The sequence below is a fragment of the Chiloscyllium punctatum genome, chromosome 22 (assembly GCF_047496795.1).
Source record: "Chiloscyllium punctatum isolate Juve2018m chromosome 22, sChiPun1.3, whole genome shotgun sequence".
Lineage (NCBI taxonomy): Eukaryota > Metazoa > Chordata > Chondrichthyes > Orectolobiformes > Hemiscylliidae > Chiloscyllium > Chiloscyllium punctatum.
In genome coordinates, this window is record NC_092760.1 from 42,729,183 (window position 1) to 42,748,949 (window position 19,767).

At 40.1% G+C, this 19,767-nt stretch overlaps 1 protein-coding gene across 18 annotated transcripts in view; it reads left to right on the forward strand.

Annotated features, from left to right (window-relative positions):
- Positions 1 to 19,767, forward strand: part of dagla (diacylglycerol lipase, alpha) — a 357,270-nt gene that overhangs the window by 282,340 nt on the left and 55,163 nt on the right. For all 18 annotated transcript variants that reach the window (XM_072592163.1, XM_072592162.1, XM_072592161.1 and 15 more), the window contains 2 exons: positions 10,985 to 11,127; positions 13,298 to 13,366. In XM_072592163.1, coding sequence (XP_072448264.1) covers positions 10,985 to 11,127; positions 13,298 to 13,366 — 212 coding nt within the window. The remainder of the gene's footprint in view (positions 1 to 10,984; positions 11,128 to 13,297; positions 13,367 to 19,767) is intronic.

A 19,767-nucleotide genomic window follows, 5' to 3' on the forward strand; every position in this document is an offset into this window, starting at 1 on the left:
ACTTGTTACATAAACACTGGCTATAAGAGCAGGTCAGAGGCTAAGAACTCACTGCCTGACTCCCCAAAGCTTGTCCTACATGGCTGAAGTCAAGATGGAATGCTTCCCATTTGCCTGGATGGGCTCAAATCCAATAACATTTGAGAAGCTTGACACCATCCAGAACAAAGCAGCTCACTTAGTGTGCACCACTCCATCCACCACTGATGCTCATTATCTACAGTGTGTACAATCTACAAGATGCACAGCAGAAATTCACCAGAGATCCATATACAGGACCTTCTAAACCCACAATGACTTTCTTCCAGAAAGTCAAGGGAAGCAGGTGCATGGGGACACCATCACCTGCAACTTCCCCTCCAAGCCACTCACCATCCTGACTTGGAAATATCTTGCCGTTCCTTTACTGTAACTGGGTTAAAATCCTCAAAATTCCTTCCCTAAGGCATTGTGGGTCAACCTGCAATGGTTTGAGAAGGCACCTTACCACCACCACCACCACCAGTCAGGGGCAGTCAGGAATAGGCACTAAATGCTGGCCAGCCAGTGTTGCATGAGTGAATTTAAAAAAGTACTTTTAAAAAAGCCTATTGATATTGCTATTTCAGAAAACTTGCTGTGTGTTCACCTTCATAATACATAATCGATGATAAGTCATAGAGTCATAGAGATGTACAGCATGGAAACAGACCCTTCGGTCCAACCTGTCCACGCCGACCAGATATCCCAACCCAATCTAGTCCCACCTGCCAGCACCCGGCCCATATTCCTCCAAACCCTTCCTATTCATATACCCATCCAAATGCCTCTTAAATGTTGCAATTGTACCAGCCTCCACCACATCCTCTGGCAGCTCATTCCATACACGTACCACCTGCTGCGTGAAAAAGTTGACCCTTAGGTCTCTTTTATATCTTTCCCCTCTCACCCTAAACCTATGTCCTCCAGTTTGGACTCCATGACACCAGGGAAAAGACTTTGTCTATTTATCCTATCTATGCCCCTCATAACTTTGTAAACCTCTATATGGTCACCCCTCAGCGTCTGACGCTCCAGGGACAATAGCCCCAGCCTGTTCAGCCTCTCCCTATAGCTCAAATCCTCCAACCCTGGCAACATCCTCATTGTATATGAAGTATTTTCAGATGCTATTGAGATACATGATTATGACATAAAAATGCAAATGTATCAGATTGTAAGTTTGCTCGCTGAGCTGGAAAGTTTGTTTTCAGATGGTTCGTCACTATACTAGGTAACATCATCAGTGAACCTCTGGTGAAGCGCTGGTATTATGTCCTGCTTTCTGTTTACGTGTCTTGGATTTTTCAGGTGGGGTGATATCATTTCTGGTTCTTTTTCTCAGAGAATGGTAGGTGGGGACCCAATCAGTGTGTTTATTCCAGTTAGAATGCCAGGCCTCTAGGAATTTCCATTTGTGTCTCTGTTTAGCTTGTCCTACAATGGATATGTTGTCCCAATCAAAGTGTTGCCCTTCCTCATCTTTATGTAAGGATACTAGTGACAGTGAATCATGTCTTTCGGTGGCTAGTTTGTGTTCATATATCCTGGTGGCTGATTTTCAGCCTGTTTCTCTGATGTATTGTTTGTTACAGTCCTTGCAGGTATTTTGTAAATGACTTTTGTTTTGCTGGTTGTTTGTATGGGGTCCTTTAGGTTAATTAGCCACTGTTTAAGCGTGTTGGTCGGCTTGTGGGCTACCATGATGCCGAACTTTGGGTCTGCTACATGGATGACACTTCTGTGATTAACCTACAACACCATCAACAATATCCTTACTGACATAAAGTTCACAAAAGAGAAGAATGACAACAGACTCCCATTCCTAGATGTCACAGTAGAACAAACAGATAATGGAAAACTTCAAACCAGCATGTACAGAAAAGCAACACACACAGACCAAATACTTAACTACAGAAGCAAGCATCCCATACACCCATACAGAGCTGCATCAGGACATTATTTCAATGAGCCACAACACATTGCAGCACCCACGAACTATGAACAGCTGAAGAAAAATACCAAGCAGTGTATTCAGGAAGACTGGTTACCCAATAAACGCAGTTGCCGATTTTCTCAACAACAGACCCAAACAAGCAGACACAACGCGCCCAAAACCTCTAGCTGCATTACCTTACATCAAAGACATCTCTGAAATGACTACCAGACTACTCAGATCTCTTGGCATCATGGTAGCCCACAAACCTACCAAGGCACACACAGCAGCTAATGAACCTAAAACAACCAGCAAAACGAATGTCATTTACAAAATACCATGCAAGGACTATAACAAACACCACATTAGACAAACAGGCAGAAAACTAGCCACCAGGATACATGAACAGCAACTAGCCACCAAAAGACGTGACCCGCTATGTCTAGTATCCTTACATACTGATGACAATGGACAACACTGTGACTGGGACAACACGTCCATCGTAGGACAAGCTAAACAGAGACACGCACAGGAATTTCTAGAGGCCTGGCATTCTGACCGGAACTCCATCAACAAACTTATCGATTTGGACTCTACCTACCATCCGCTGAGAAAAAGAACCAGAAAGGATATCATCCACCTTAAGAAAGTTAGAAACACAAATAGAAAGCGGGACATAATATTAGCGCTTCACCAGAGGCTCACCGATGATGTTACCTAGTATGGCGACGAAACGTTTGAAAACAAACTTTCCAGCTCAGTGAGCGAACTTACAACCTGAACCTCAACCTGAGCTACAAATCTTCTCAAAAATCAAATGGAAATGTATTATGTGGGTCAGTTGGTTTTTCTCTCACTCCAAAAAATCTGTGGGCAGAACCTCAAGTGATTCCGAGCAGTGGGCTGTGGCAGAATCAGGCAAATATCCTGCTACGCCCGTCTCAACTTTGGGAGGATCTGGCTCCAACTTTTATGATTTTCACAAGTGGTTTGACAAGATTCTTGCCAAACAGCGCGAGATTCCAATCAATGAGGATTAAAGTTTGTAAAATACCCTGTTAATACCACACCTAATTTCATTAATGTTCAGACTTTCATCTCATCAAACAAGCTAGACATTGGCAAAACTTGAGAAAGAAACCAGATTGATCTGTTCAGCTAGTCATTTGCTCTGAATGACCTACATATTGCCTGAGAACATATTGCTCCCTAGAGCATGGTCCACAACTGTCAGGTGGCTAGGCACATCTTGACCAAGACTATTTGGTCATGTTATATGAAGAGTTGATCTTCAGTCAGTTTCTGTGGATTAAGTGGAGTGAGATGGGGCAAGTGCAGTTGTTGCTTCAGCCTCTGCAGGTTAGTCTTTGCCAAATTGGATTGCAAGCTCTGGACAAGGATGCAGTACAGTTGTGAAGGGAGATAGCAGGATTTGCAATGGGCTGAAGGGAGACTAGGAATGATGAGATGTGGGGAAGGAAGAAGGGGAATTGATTGTGGTCAGGAGCATTGTGTTCGGGTGGGGTAGCTGGCTGAGAAGCAGTGAATGACATGGTTATTTGACATGACGGTGCTTCTTGAAAGCAATAGAATATACAGAATGCAAGAAGGAAATTCAACCTCTTAAGCCTGTTCTACCATATGTACAACCACCACTGATCCAATCTCAGCCTCAACTCCACTTTCCTCTCTCCGTAATCATTTAACCTGTTCCGAAGTAAAAATTTGTGTCTCTCCTCAAATTTATTCAATGTCCCAGAATCCAAGGATTCATGACCCTTTGAGAGAAGTAATTCCTCCTCATTTCTGTCTTAAATCTTCCACCCCTTAAACTTCTCATTCTAGATTGCCCGACAAAAGGAAACATCCACTCTACGTTTACAATGTCAGTTCCCTTCAGCATTTAATATATCTCAATTAAATCTCCTCTCATCCTTCTAAGCTGTAGTGGTTTTAGGCCTAAACTGTGCAATCTCCTCTTAGAAAACAAGCTTTAAATCTCTGGAATTAATCTAGTGAAGCTTCTCTAAAACAGCTTCCAATGCCATTACAAAGGTAGGCAGCTGTAGGCACAGATTGGGATGGGACTTTTAAAAATACATGTTTATGGGATGTGGGTATTGCTGGCTGGGCCAGTATTTATTACCAATCCCTAGTTGCCGCTTAAAGTGATGGTGAGGTTCCTCTCTGAACTGCTGAAGCCCATGTGCAATAAAGGAACTATGAAGTGTGTGGAGTTAACAGCATGGGTTACAAGTCTGACTCAGTCAGGCTGAAAGCAACTGGAAGAAGAGTAGTTACGTCACCTTTCGCCACAATGCCAATCAAAAGCGTGCAATTCGGAGCATTCGGAATGTGCAGGGTAAATGACCTGACCAGTGAGAGGCGGGGCTATGACAAAAAACTATCATAGGAATTTTAAAGGGAAACAACATTGGCCATAGGCATGCTAGCTGCTTATTCCCTGACCATCCTACAGCATTGGATGTTGCACTTCCCTGGCACCTCTAACGATAACACATTGGCTACTACACCTTCATGACAGAGGGACCTAAATATTTGGGATATTAAGGAAAGCCAAAGGTGTCAGCATGATCCATTGTTATAACACCCCTGATTTTGGATGATGCAGTATGCTGTCAGCGCTGACCTCCATTCATGGAGTCTCATCTTTGACTAGGAAGTGCTGTTAGGTGGTGTGAAGATGCGTGTAACACCTGCACAAAGAGACTTGGACATTCACTTTGCAATTTAACAGAATGCTAAGGTTATGAAGATTCAGACCATGCTTCAGTGAGGAATGGATTTGATGGCGAGAAATTGGAGTTTGGAATGGGATCCCAAGACAGCGGCTTTTGGAAATCTTCCATTGGTTTTTACATTGTTAACTAAAGTAATCCTTAATTATTGCAATTTACTTTGGTAACTTTAATGAACGTAAGTGTGCCACCAATTGCAATAATAACATATGTAGAAACTCTCAAGATTTAGATGCTGTTTAATGAAGTAACGTGGGATTGGTGAAGACAGGCAGAGGGTACAATCTGGTTGGTCATAGGAGGAGTGAATCCAGTAGGTGGTTGGGTGGAGTGGAAGGGAGGAGGAGGGGCTGGGAAGGGAGTTGGGGGATGGCAAGGGAGGTTATTTGAAATTGGAGAACTCAATTCCGATTGAATTCTTGATAAAGGGCTTTTGCCCGAAATGTTGATTTTCCTGCTCCTCGGATGCTGCCTGACCCGCTGTGCTTTTTCAGCATCACTCTTATCTTGGAAAACTCCATGTTGAGTCCTCCGAGCTGTAGGCTGCCCAGGCGGAAGGTGAGGCGTTGTTCCTGCAGTTTGCTTTTTGGTTCATTATGGCAATGGAAGAGGCTAAGAATGGTCATGTTGGAAAGGCAGTAGGAAGGGGAATTAAAAGGGTGGTGACTGGGAGGTCTGGTTGGCTGCTGTGTGCGAGGCAGAGATGCTCAGTGAACCGTTCTTAAGTTTACATTTGGTCACCCCAATGTAGAGAAGACCACATTGGGAGCACCTGATGGAGCAACTAGGTTGGAAGAGAGGCAGTTGAACCTCTGTCTCACATGGAAGGATTATTTGGGGCCCTGGATGGAGGTCAGGCAGGGGTGGTGTGCTGGCAGTTTTTGAATCTTTTCCAGTTGCTTTGGAAGGTATTTGGGGGCGGGGGGGAAGGGGGTGGGTGTTGGTGGGGAGTGTGGCGCAAATCAAGGACTATTGAAGGGAATGATCCTTGCGGAAGGCAGAGGAGGGTGGGGAGGAAAGATATTCTTGGTGGTGGGGTCTAGTTGGAGTTGGCGGAAGTGTTTAAGAATGATGTATTGGATGCAGAGACTGGTGGGGTGGTGGTGGGTGAGGACAAGGGGACTCTGTCTTTATTGGGTTTGGAGGGGATGTTTTGGGTAGTGGAACAGGGAATGGAGGTGGTGTGGTAGAGGGCTTTTTGGATGACAGAGGGGAAAAGCACATTGTTCAAAATAGGTAGCCATCTGGGATGCTTGGGAGAGGAATGTCTCCTCTTCTGAGCAGATATGTTGGGGGTGGAGGAATTGGGAGAGTGGGATGGACTTCTTGCAGGATACTGGATTGGAGGAGGTATAGTCTAGGTAGTTGTGAGAGTCTGTGGGTTTGTAATAAACATCTGCCTGGAGACTTGCCGGAGGTGGAAAAGGAGAGGTCAAGAAAGGGGAGGGAGGTGTCTGAGATGGACCAAGTGAATTCGAGGGTGGGGTGGAAGACTTGGGCAAAGTCAAAAACTGTTCCAGTTCAGCCTGGGTGCAGGATGCTGTGCCAACGCAGTCATCGATGTAACGGCGGAAGAGTTGGGGCACAGTGCCTATGTAGGTACTGAAGAGGGACTGTTCGACATAGCTGACAAAGAGACAGGCATAGCTCGGGCCCATCTGGGTGCCCATGGCCACCCCCTGGATTTGGAGGAAATGGGAGGAGTTAAAGGAGAATTTATTGAGGGTGAGAAATAGTTCGGTGAGGTGGAGGAGGGTATTGGTGAAGGGGAACTGGATAGGTCTGTTGGAGAGGAAGAAGTTGAGCGCCTGGAGGCCATCCTTGTGGGGCATAGATGTGTATAAGGACTGCATGTCCATAGTGAAGGTAAAGCGCTGGGGGCCAGGGGACTGCAAGTTACTGAAGATATCAAGGGCTTTGTTGGTGTCACGGATGTAGGTGGGAAGTGTCTGAACCGAGGAGGACTCGAGATAGGATAAGATGGGTTCAGTGGGACAGGAGCATGTAAAGATGATGGGTTGGCTGGGGTAGTTGGGCTTGTGCATCTTGGGGAGCAGGTAGAACTCGGCAGTGCGAGGTTAGGGGACTGTGAGATTGGAGGCGGTGGAGGGGAGATCGCTGGAAGCAATGAGGACGCATGATGGTGTGGTTGTGGGCAAGGGGGAGGTAGAATGTGGTGTCAGAGAAATTATTGAGGTTATCAAGTGGAGGAGGAACGTTGGAGGTGGGAGAAGGGATCCTTGGAGGGAGTTGGGAGTTTTTGTCAAAGAAAAATGTGCGGAGGTGGCAGAAGAAGAGCTCCATGTTGTGGCAGCTCCAGAATTCATTGAAGTGGGGATGGAGGGGCACGGACGTGAGCCCTTTTCTGAGGACGGACCATTCAGCCTAGGAGTTTGAGGTTGTGGGTCATAGTGAATATGTGGCAAGGCTCAGGGGTGTCCTGGGGCAGAGGGAAGGGTGAGGATTGGATGTGGTGTGGTGGGGAGTGGAGTGGGTGTGAAAGAGGGGAATGGGGTGGGGGGGGTGGGAGGGGTGCAGGGGAGATGAGGTGAAGAGGGTGAGGAGGGAGAGCTGGTATGCAGTTTTTTGGTCTCTAATCAAGTTCCTAATTTTGATTATTAGCATTCATCTTTTCCCACACACCCCTGATATTAGAAAAAATGAGATATTATGTCTACTAGGAACTTAGTCTTAAAATTTGGAGAATATAGAAGGCAGAGTCTTGGAAACTGAATGAATATCCTTGGGAATATTACATGGTACTTTGGTCAAATAATAAAAGAATGTTGTTCAAAGGAATAGAGTCTTGTAGGCATTACAATGTCCCTTCTTTCTTAGTTGACTTACCAATACACCACCAGCATACTGACCTTGATGAAGTAACTTGAGCTGGTGATATCAGAAGGGTGTGCAGCTTCACACCTTCTCTTCCTCTCCAATCTTGCTTGTGGATTCTTGCTACAATATCTTATTATGGGACAGGGTGACAGGCTGGAAGGAAGAAGAAAGGTAAATCCTCACTTCTTCCATAGACACTTCATCAAGTTGGCCTGCCTCATTTCCCAGCAACCACTCCAGCATTGTTCCTCATTGAAACACACATATATTCTTCAAGAAAGTCCTCCTGACTATGTTTCAGAAATTTCTTCACCTTTCCCTTTAATGTAACATTATCCTAATTGATAAGTACGATTCTGTTATTGCACAGCACTGTGATTTTCCTGCATATCTTTTCCCCACATCTCTCTCTCTCTCTATTTGAAGATCTGTAGCACCTAATTCTATGGGGCAATGAGATTGAAATTGATCGTTATTATCATGTGATTGTAATTGCAGGGTCTTTCTGGCAGGTTTGCTACATTTCTAGGTAAGGATGTGATACAATTTGACAGATGTTCCAGTTGTTGTTGAGATTGATGAATTGCCACATACATAGCTTCACTACTGAAGGGACAGATAGCAGATTATTGTCAAGAAAGCCAAGTTTGGAAAATACTCTTTGGATAACAATGTGACTGCATATTGGGCAACTGATGCATATTGTGGATGTTTGATGCATCTATGTACACAAAGCATTATCTCCAATCAAAGCCAGTGATGTAGTCCTGGAACTGTGTTTCACCAGAACAGCAGAAGACATGACTGGAGACTCAAAATAGCAGGCCTCCATAAGATTGCAAGTATGTTATTTAAATTAAATTAAAGAAATTCTAACATTTGGGGCTAATTTTTGATGGCAATCAGTGGAAAATGTACTAAAATCTTAAACATTGTAATTCCATTCATTTTAAGGTAAAACTATGGACTTATTTCTATTGACCCAAAGCAGTTATAAAGAAGCAAGGAGTAGGCCATTCGACCCTTTGAGCCTGCTTCACAGTTTGATATGATCCTACCTTTTCCTTTAAATTAAAAAATTGATCTATCTCTTTCTTAAATATATTCAGTGATTTGGCCTTCAGTCTTCACAACCTTCTGTGACAGAAGATTCCACCGGTTCATTGCCCTTTAAGTGAAGACGTTTTTTCTCATCTCATATCCCGTATCCTGAGACCGTGTCCCCGGTTCTAAATTTCCCCAACCAAAGAAAACACCCTCCCTATATTTAGTCTATTCAGCCCACTTAGACATTTCAATCAGATCCCCTCTCATCCTTCTAAATTCTAGTAAATTCAGGTCCGGTCGAACCAATCTATCCTCATAATTCAGTCCTACCATTCCAAGTATCAGCCTACTGAACCCTCTGCTGCTCCTCTTCTATTTCTTTCCTTAGGCAGGGAGACCAAAAATACATAATACCTGAAGTGTGGTCTCATCAACGCTCTGCAAACTGCAGTAAGATATTCCTACTTCTGAACTCATATCCTCTTGCTTTGAAAGCCAATATACCATTTGTCTTCCTAATTGCTTGCTGCACCCGTCTGTCTACTTTCATTGATTGGTGTACAAGGACAACCAGATCCCTTTGTACATTCACATTTTGCTGGACCTATGTGAACATATTTAAATCGTACTAATATGTGAATGAACGTTAGATTCATTACCAACAAATGATGGGCAGTGGATAAATTTGTTATACAGGTGGTTCTGGAATAACACACGTTTCAGCAGCACAATTTGGCTATAACGTCACTGAAGAACTAGAGAATGGTATTTTGGAGAATGATTACCTACATTGGCAATAGAGTAATTCCAGCGGGAATCGATTTGCATGCTTCATTCTCCACATGTGCCAATATGCGCACTGAAATCTCTGCTCCATTCTGTGCTTGCGCTGATGTTCCTCTTGTACTGTGTGTGCGCCATTGTCTGCATATATGCGACGTTGCTGCCAGTCTTTGGGCCATTCTGTGCATGCACCAATGTCAGCTGCCGTCAGAGCAGCTTTCTTTGAGAGGTACTGTGCAGAGAGCAGCTTTCTTACATTTTTTAAATGTACTGTGTTAAATTTACTTTTGTTTCATTAATAAATATGCTTTCAACCTTCATTCAGGCTGGTCTATACTTTGCATTATGCTTTTGGGTAATTTTTGAGTAATCATGAGTGATATTTTTTGCTGGTCTGCCCCTAGCCCCATTTTTCCCATAGACCCCATTATTTCTGTTAAGCGATTTTGTAGTAAACGAGATTTCGCTGAATGCAACTACAGTGTTATCGGATACCTGTATGTGTTTATTTGTGGGCTTTTGGAATTGCAGATGAGATCTTTACATTAACTTTATCACTGGGTGGAAAAAAAGCTTGTTCTTTATTTATTTGATTCTTTCTTGCTGATCACAGTGCACACAATACCAATTTATTAGTTACTGCCACCTCTTTGAGAACTGTAAGAATATATTTTTCAGTTACGTCAACTAAAGCGTTAATGTTCATCTGGGCAGATGGGTCAATTCTTTAAGGCATATGATGCTAATGTCTGTAGAATCATTGGTGTCAAAATATTTAATGGTGCACTCAATAACCCTTTGATTAACTTGCTAAATCTGAAAAATATTTGGGACAGACAACTTTTATGATGTTTGGGGAGTAGTAGGCTTAATTACCATATCTCTGTAAGACAGGATGAATAACACTTGGATTCAGTTCCTTACCAAATCAGTTGATTTGTTTTGGCATTTGTCATATTAATGGTGGTGACTGTATTTCAAAGATTTGATTTATGGATAATGTCAACACAGGAACATCATTCCAGGGAGAATAATAATGTTTATAATTATTGAGCGTACTTTGTGTACTGAATATAATGCATTTATTTACCTAATGTTAAATACTTGTGTCTGCATGTATTTACTCTGAGTTAAGGTTTATTTACAATCTATATTATGACTTGGTTGCAAGGAAAGAAGGTACTACTGAAATATGTGGAGAAATAAGTTGCAACAAAGATTTTTAGTTAGTAATGGGTTGCGGGGTTATAGAGAGCTGGCAGGAAAGTGGAGTTGAGCTGGGTTCAGATCAGGCTCGAGATGCTGAATTACCAATTCCTGCTCCTGGTTCTGATGTTCTAAGAGAGATATTTTGCTTAAGAGTAATAGTTAATTAAGGGGTATGGAAGACTGGGCATATCAAGCAATGATTGTATTTTTTTCAAGAAAGGGATAAATCGTGTAATTGAAATGTCGTAACTAAGTTGTGATAACTCACTGTAACCATCGATTATCAAAACAACAGACTGTTTGAGAACATGCCTTTTATGAAGGCAGTAAAAAAATAAAACAAAGACTATCACAAGTATTATCTGTGATTTTACTGCCCTTATTTTACTACCAGGTGAAAGGTACCAAACATTATGGATTAATCGTGGTTGGACATTCCTTAGGAGCTGGAACTGCAGCTATTCTTTCTTTCTTGCTCAGACCTCAATACCCTACACTACATTGTTATGCTTACTCTCCACCGGGAGGACTTCTTAGGTAGGTGCATATTTTATTTCGTACGTAGACATTATCTAATCTAGGTTATAGAAAACTGAATCAGAGTTCGTGAACTGATCTAAGATGGGGGAACAAAACACTATTGCAAATGGGTGATGTTGAGTTTGCTGACTGTATTGTTTGAATTTTGTATTTTATGTAGTAACTGATTAAAATACAAGAAAAATGGCACTCTATGATTGAGAGTAGATAGGGGTTGAATTGTATCTGAACATTTTTCTTTAAAATATTAAAAATGTCATTGCACCCATGTTGATTTTATTACAAATGGTGTGCACCTCAGCTGATATTGATGGTAATATTCCAATTAGCAAATTTGATCCCCAGGCTATTAAAATTTGAACTTTGAACTTCTGCTCACTTCAAAACACCTACGGTGTTAGGGAGGCTAATATATTAGAAACAGTCAGCGTGTGAAGATTATACTTGTGTAAAATAGTCCAAAGGTTGGGTACTTCTGAACTGCTATAGAAAACTGATCAACACATTCAATTCTTCGAAGTTCATGACCAGGCTCTTAAATTCAGTGTGATGTGTTTTGTCAATGTGTAGTAAATAGATTTTTCTAGGAATATGCAATTAAACAAAACTCAGTAATAGTTTGGGCACAGGCGATCCTCAAGTTTGCTTCAATTGAATTAACAAGTCTGTTAAAACAGCAGAAATTTGAATCAATTATCTCTATTGCACAGGCAATGTTCTGTTCATTAAAGAAAACAGAATTTAAAAGAATAATTAGGTCAGGGGACTGAGGTGGAATATGGATAGATCACTGATGTTTCAACTTTGAGACCTTAATTCAAAGTCCACCTGAACTGATCACTGGATAAGTGTGAGAAATGGAAATGTGGTGCAGGTGAAGATGCTGTACTTTTCTTGGGGCTAAAGCATGTACACCAACTTGACCAGAAATGAATGGGCACTGATGTTGAGTATCCAATATGATTTGTTCTCTACTTTTAACATTGCATACCTTAATTTTCAGAAGATTCACATAACAAAAAGTAAAACAAGCATTTGATTAGATTAGATTAGATTACTTACAGTGTGGAAACAGGCCCTTCGGCCCAACAAGTCCACACCGCCCCGCCGAAGCACAACCCACCCATACCCCTACCTTTACCCCTTACCTAACACTATGGGCAATTTAGCATGGCCAATTCACCTGACCTGCACATCTTTGGACTGTGGGAGGAAACCGGAGCACCCGGAGGAAACCCACGCAGACACAGGGAGAATGTGCAAACTCCACACAGTTAGTCGCCTGAGGCGGGAATTGAACCCGGATCTCTGGCGCTGTGAGGCAGCAGTGCTAACCACTGAGCCACGATTAATTGAGATGCTAGTTGAGTACCAGATTTGAATAGAGATGGCTAATGTAAAATACATTTATTTAAGGATATGCTTGAAGGAGTTAACGGTGCTTCTATTGGTTCTATTTTCTGAGCATTTACTAATAGTAACTGGATTGGCTTAATTTATTTCTTTAAAATTTTCTTTGCATCTTTATCAAAATACAGCAGAAATCCTAAAAAGGTAAAATATCATGGTAAGTGTGTATTAAAATAAAATGTTGGAGTTCTCCTTAATTTTGCGCATAAAGCCATCACCTGTTGTGGTACTGAGTCTTAAGAGACTAGAATGTTCCACTACTGGTCACTGCTCCATTATGCTTTGGTTACCTTTACATAAGTAATTTGACTTCACTGTCCCTGAATTAAGAGCATATCAGTCAGGATCTATATTCCTAGTTCTAAACTAGCAATCTTTCTGCAATATACTTTTTCGAATATTGGGTGTGGACAACTTTGGAATTGATTATAATTGCCTCAAGATCAAGTAGTCTGTTGATGGCCATAGTATATACTTCCAAATGAAGAATGGCTGCTAAGGCAGGTTACTTGAAGCCCTTGGTACCTAGGGAATCATGTCCTGGTAAGAATAATTTTCTTCAGGAGAAGAAGGATGGAAGCAAATGCTAATCTTGTCTTATATGAAAATTTAGATAATACCAGTTTAATATTAGATGGGTTTTAATATTTATATCTTTTTTGCTGTTTTTTATGTGATCGGTTATACACAATATTAAATTTTCTTTCAGCATAAATATGCCTCCAGTTTAATTGTCCTTTTCTAATTTAATCCTTAGCTCTGATGCTATGGAATACTCCAAGGAATTTGTGACATCTGTCATCCTTGGAAAGGATTTGGTACCAAGGCAAGTTGAGAAACCTTATTTAATTTTATATTGCAACCTCAATTCTGTGCTTTTTCACTATTTATGTTCTTGATTTTCTGCCAGAATGTTTACAGATTTTGAGGTTTAGTTTTGTAAGAATCAGCTTTATTTAATTGCTTTACATTGATTTTTCACTTTGTATTGCCATTAAGCCAAATTGATGTTCTAGTTGGGGGACACATGGTAGAACTAGTTATCCCATTAGCTCTGCTGTTTAGCTTTTGGTCTTTTTTTTTATTTGTGTTGCCTTTAGAAAGGAAATGAGCAGGAGCTAGGCAGTTTGGAGTTGTTAAACGATTGCATCATTTTAATAATGAAAAGTAATCTGATACTAATTTGGATAATTTAACTGGTTCTGCCAGAAAATTCAAATTTCATTGAGTTTTTGGTGGTGTTACGTATCTGCTGATGGCTTTGAGGAGAGCCACTCAATTGTGAAAAAAAAATTAAGATGTTGCTTCATGAGTTAGCAGATCTCAAAACTTTGTTTTCTTTGATGAATTACTGAATGTATATAGCTATAAGTTTGTTCTAATAATGAATGTAGAATACAAGACCAGCACTTATTTCAGAAGTTGAACCATTTGAAAATATTGGAGAAGAATTTCAGATTGTCATGAAATTTAATGTACTTTTGTATTGTATTACCTGAGGTATAGATCCTGAGCTTCCATGAGAATTACAATCAGGAAATTGCACTTGGAAGGAGTCAGGGCTTACCTGATATTGAAAACCTACTTTGAGAATCTGATCAAAAGAAAATACTGCAAATTCTGGATATCTGAAATAAATACAAAGTATTGGAGAAACTCAGCACATCTGGCAGCATCTGTGAAGAGAGGAACTGAATTGACAATTTGGGTCTGGTGTGACTGTTCTTTAGAGCTGGGTAATACCTGTAAACTTGGTTGTGTTCAAAACATGAAGGATGTGAAAGGGGGATTTAGTAGACATGTAATCAAACAGTAAGAGTGAATTGGAAAATTCTGTAGTGAACAAACCAAAGGAATAAAATGGAGATTCCATTTGAGAGAAAAACATAACTTCTTGAAGGTGGGAATACCTGGAAGAGAAGTGACCGTGAATGCAGTACTTTAATAAAAGCAAATACAGCAGATGCTAGAAATCTGAAATGAACACAGATAACATGGAGAATCACAGCAGGTAAAGTGACTTCTGTGGAGAGTGAAACAATGTTAAAGTTTCAAGTCTATCATGACTACTCTTTGGGTTCCCAATTTGTACTGTTGCCATTCCCAACTGTCCTGAACTGCTCCTCAGGCACACTAGTTTGTTAACCATGACATTTAACATTTTCCTTATTCCTGATCCCAAGCTATATCATTTGAGATCTTACAGAATAGCCTTGTTGGGGTCCCCCTTGTCAACAATAATCAATGTGGATGTTTTTCACCTAGAACAACTCCAGAATTGATTGCCAGCAGATGATTGGCCTTTGTAATTAAACCTAAGTTCCTCCCCATTGCGAAGGTGGGCCTCAGCATAGGGAAGGGTCAACAAAACCTTTGTAAGTCTCTGACAATCCTTTGCTACGTAACCCAAAGTATTGATGTTGTAGTCAGTCATTTTCTGTCTATTACTCCGCTTTTTCGATCTTTCTGCCAAAACAAATAACTTCATATTATACTCTATCTGCCAGATTTTATCCCAATAATTCAACTCATCTGTATACTTCTGCAATTTTCTTATAGCTTTTTTACATTATGCTTTCCAATCTATCTTGGTGTTGTCTGCCAATTTAACCGTTATGCCTTCTCTTCCCTCATCCAAGTCAGTGGTATAAGTTGTATGAAGGCAAAAGCTCATTGCAGGTGCCTGCAGGACTTCACTCATCACACCTAGCCAACCAGACAAAATATCATTTCTGCTTTCTGTTAGTGAGTCAATCTTTTATCAATGTTAATATTTTACTTGTTACACCACAAACATTTATTTTCTGCAATAACCTTTAATATGGCACCTTATCAGATGCTTTCTGGGAATGAAGTATAGTACATAAGTGGGATCCCTTTTATCTACATTTAAAGAACGTGATTTCCCTTTGCCAAAAATATGTTGACTCATCCCAGTTACTTTGAGGTTTTTCTAGATGTGCAGCGATAGTTTCTTTAAGGATTGAGTTTAGCACCTTCCCCATAAAAGATATCAAACTAACTGGCTAATATTTTCTTATTTTCTGCCTCCTAGCCTTCTTGAATTGAGGGATTATATTTGCTAATTCCACTTGAACCTTTCCTGATTTTGGAAAATTAACAGTGCACATCTTCTACCTTTTTAAGATCCTAGTATCTGGACCCAGACGCTTGTCAATGCCAGCGATGCCCTAGTCCTGTGATTGACTAAAAAACAAAACTCCATTTTGCTTAGTACCACTTCCTTGATGATTGTAATTTCACTATGTTTCCCTCTCCCCTTTATTTCCTGATTTCTAATTGTTAGCAGTATTTTTGTATTCTCTATAATTAAGGTGCTTTCAAAATATTTGTGCATTTCATATGCCATTTCCTTATTACCAACTGTCAATGTCCCATTCTCACTTTCTAAAGGACCATACTCACTTTACTACTCTCATTTTATTAATTACTTGTAGAAATTCTTGTTTTCCATTTTGCATTCCTAGCTAGCTTGCTGTCAGCCTCTAATTTCCTCCTCCTGATTAGTCTTTTAGTTATTATCTGTCTTTTTTTAATATTCAGATTGATCAACCGAGCTGCATGTTAACTTTGCTCAATAATATTAATTTTCCTTAAGTTTGATGCTTCTCTGAACATTTTACTTTCACCATGGATGGTGGATTCTCCCTTCAGAATTCTTTTTTAATAGCGGGAGTATACCTATTCTAAAATAGCCCCTTAAGTGTCTGCCACTGTTTCTATTGATCTATCCCCTAGCTTAGTATGCCAGTTCACTTCAACCAGCTCAGTTTTCATGCTCTTTAGTTAGGTGTAAATTTCTAATCTTACACCCAAATTCTCCCTTTCAAACTGGATGTAACATTCAAGCATCTTGTGGACACTGCTGCTTAGGAGTACCTTAACTCTGAGACCATTAATTAGTCCATGACCTCTTTGGTTGGTTCCAAAACATGCTACTCTTAGGAACTATTTTGTAAGCATTCTGTGCTCTTCTTATCCCGGCTACTACTATTGTTCTAACTTTTCCAGTTTACACGTAGGTTAAAGTCACCCATGATTGTTGCTATCCTTTTATCACAAGCACCCAGTATTTCTTCTTGCATACTTTGTCTCACATTGTGATTACTGTTTGGTGACCTATAGTTAGACTACTCCAACTCATAACTTATATCCCAAGCTGTTCCTCAACCTAAACTGATCTTCTGAACCAAGGTCAACTCTAGCTATTGCACAAATGTCATCCTTGATTAACAGTGTGAATTCTCCACCTTTACTTAGTTTCCTATATTCCTTGAATGTAATATACTCCTCAATATTCAGGACCCAATTGTTGTCATCCTGGAGTCATAACTCTATAATGGTTGTCAGGTCACATTTATTTACTTTGTCATGAATATGCATTCTGATGCAGAGATTCTAGATTTCTCCTTTTGTTACTTTTGTAAAGTCTGGTACTAACTGTCAGTATATTCCTATTTTCCTTTCTTTCTGTCCCTTTCTGTCATTCTCTGACCATCATTTACCATGTTACTATTTTCTTGTTTTTCTTTGGCTCTACTTTCTGATATGCAGCATACTTCTTCATTTGAACACATGCCATCACTATTTAATTTAAAGCCCTCTCTTCTTTCCTCGTTACATGATTCACCTGACCATTGACTTCAGTATGGCTCAGGTGGAGACTGTCCTGATAGTACAACCTGCACTTTACTCGGTACTGGTGCCGTGACCCACGTGCAAGAACTCACTTCTCCCACATCAGTCTGCAAGTCATGTATCACATATTCTAATGAGGAGACAGCATATTATTCATCTTTCTAATTTTATGTACTGTACGACAATATGTTTTATTAATTTAATAATCTATTTGTATACTACTGTTAAGGACAGAAAAGACTTTAACCAATTACTGGAGACTTACCAAACAGCTAACTCCTTTCTCTGTAATAGAGCAAGAACCAATTCTATTCAGCTCTAATGAATCTAGCTCTATCTCTGACTAACTGCCTCATGGTTCTCACTGCATCTATTTCTGTCTTTTCTTCTCTTGTGCAAACTATGCAATCTTTATTAGAATAATCAAGAAGTCCTACTTTAAAAAATGATCATAGGGATTCTACAGTACAGTGTTTGTACAGTGTACAGTTGTACAGTAATTTATACAATTTGGGATTTATCTGATGAGCTGTTTCTTTAATTCCATCATTTTCCCCCACGTTAAACTCTTATCTGATCTGCTGTCTCTTGATTAGAATATGTGATCCTTTGCGTCTAATAGACAAACTTTAAGTCACCTGTAAATTTTCTGCCAAGCATTCCACAGTTCCCATACGTCAGCCTCCAAGTTTTACTTCAGCACAATATGCACTGAGATGAGGTGTCCACTTTTCCTTTTGAGCTCATTTAAGTTAGGCTGAACATAAAATTTAAGATGTATCATCATCATCATCAGACAACATTATAGATTGTATTCCATTGATGATCAGAACGTGACCAATAGGACTTCAAGGCTATAGAAAAAAAAGTGTAGCGCTGAAAAAGTACAGTAGGTCAGTCAGAATCTGAGGAGCAGGAGAGTCAATGTTTCGAGCATAAGCCCTTCATTAGGAGTGCCTGAAACGTCAACTCTCCTGCTCCTCAAGTGCTGCCTGCTGTGCTTTTTCAGTGTCACACTTTTTGACTATGATCTCCAGCATCTGCAGTCATCACTTTCTCCTAGAACTTTAAGACTATACTGACTTGAGCTAGAAATATGCTCAAATAATTATGCTGTTGAAAAGTACAGCTATTTAGTGATTTCAGATGCCAGTTTCAGGTCATATGTACCAAATAAATTGGTTCATCTTTGACTCATTTCAATTTAATTCAGAGGCTTTGAAATCATCGTGGTATTAGATACAGACCTGAGTGAGGATTTAATTGATGGTCACTGCAACTCAGCATCAACAATGATGGGCTAATTTGACACAGGATGCCTCGGGGTAATATGATGAAGTTGGAGGAAACATGCCTCACTGAATTCGGTACATAGCCAATTTTGTGCAATGGAACAAACTACTTCAGACAAATTGATTTTTGAACCAGAGTAAAGGAGAACAGAAAATCAATCATGCATGGTTATATTCATGATATACATTTAAATTTTTGATCTTTAGCACAGTTGCATTAACCCAGATTATGCTAATATCTGATTGACTGGCTATTTTAGTTACTTCTTTTCCGCTCCACCCACCATTGTCAGATCCAGTCTTCTAACAGAAAGGATATCTTTTGACCTCAAACCCTGCCTTTTTAATGGGGTTGTCTGATGCGTGGCCAACTGAACTGTATTTTTCAAACATGTAGACATGTAGGCTAGAGAAAGCGCTGTTTATGCACAAAATCAGAGACTAACAAGATTAGTTTATTTTCTCATTATACAGAAAAATGTACTTGCATCTTTAATATTCATAAAGAATGTTACTCTTTCACCATGTTGCATGTGAATATAGGAACAGTAGCAGGTTAGTTAGCCCCTTGAGCCCATTCTACCATTCATTTGGATTATGATTAATCTGTTTGTTCACTCTCTAGATATGTATCCTTTAATATCCTTGTTCAATTACTATGACTACTGAATGTTTAAAATGTGATGTTTTAAACTGTCTCCTTCAATTCAAGTTAAAATGGGACATGTTATAATCACATCAGGTTTGCCTGCAGATGAGCATAACTTAGTTAGCTGCCATAGAGATAGGGACCCAGATTGAAATTACTAAAAATAAGTTTAAAATTTTAAACATCTGAACACAAAGGAGAAGGCTGTTTTGGCACTCTAATCAAAGTCAGTCAGACTGAAAGATTTGGGGGAGACGAGCCACAGCAGTTACTAATATGTCAGGCAAAAGAATTGTTTGGGTTAATAACCCAAGTGGAAAGCTGGTGAGGATAGAACGTATAATGGAAGGAACACAGATCACTAATAGTGCAAGGCCACAGAATTAACAGAATTCGAGGCCCATATGCTTAAGGGTTGAATGAAGGGGTTTAAAAGGACCCAGGATGATTCATCATGGTGAAGCAGAGAGGAGATATAATTAGATCCAACTACAAACACTCACCAGACATTGAAGTACTGGATTTTAATTCACATGAATTAATGCCAAAATCTTTGATTTTTATTGTTATTCAGTCCTTTCCTTTATTTTGTTCTTCTTTATATTCTTGTGTGCATATCACAAAAGC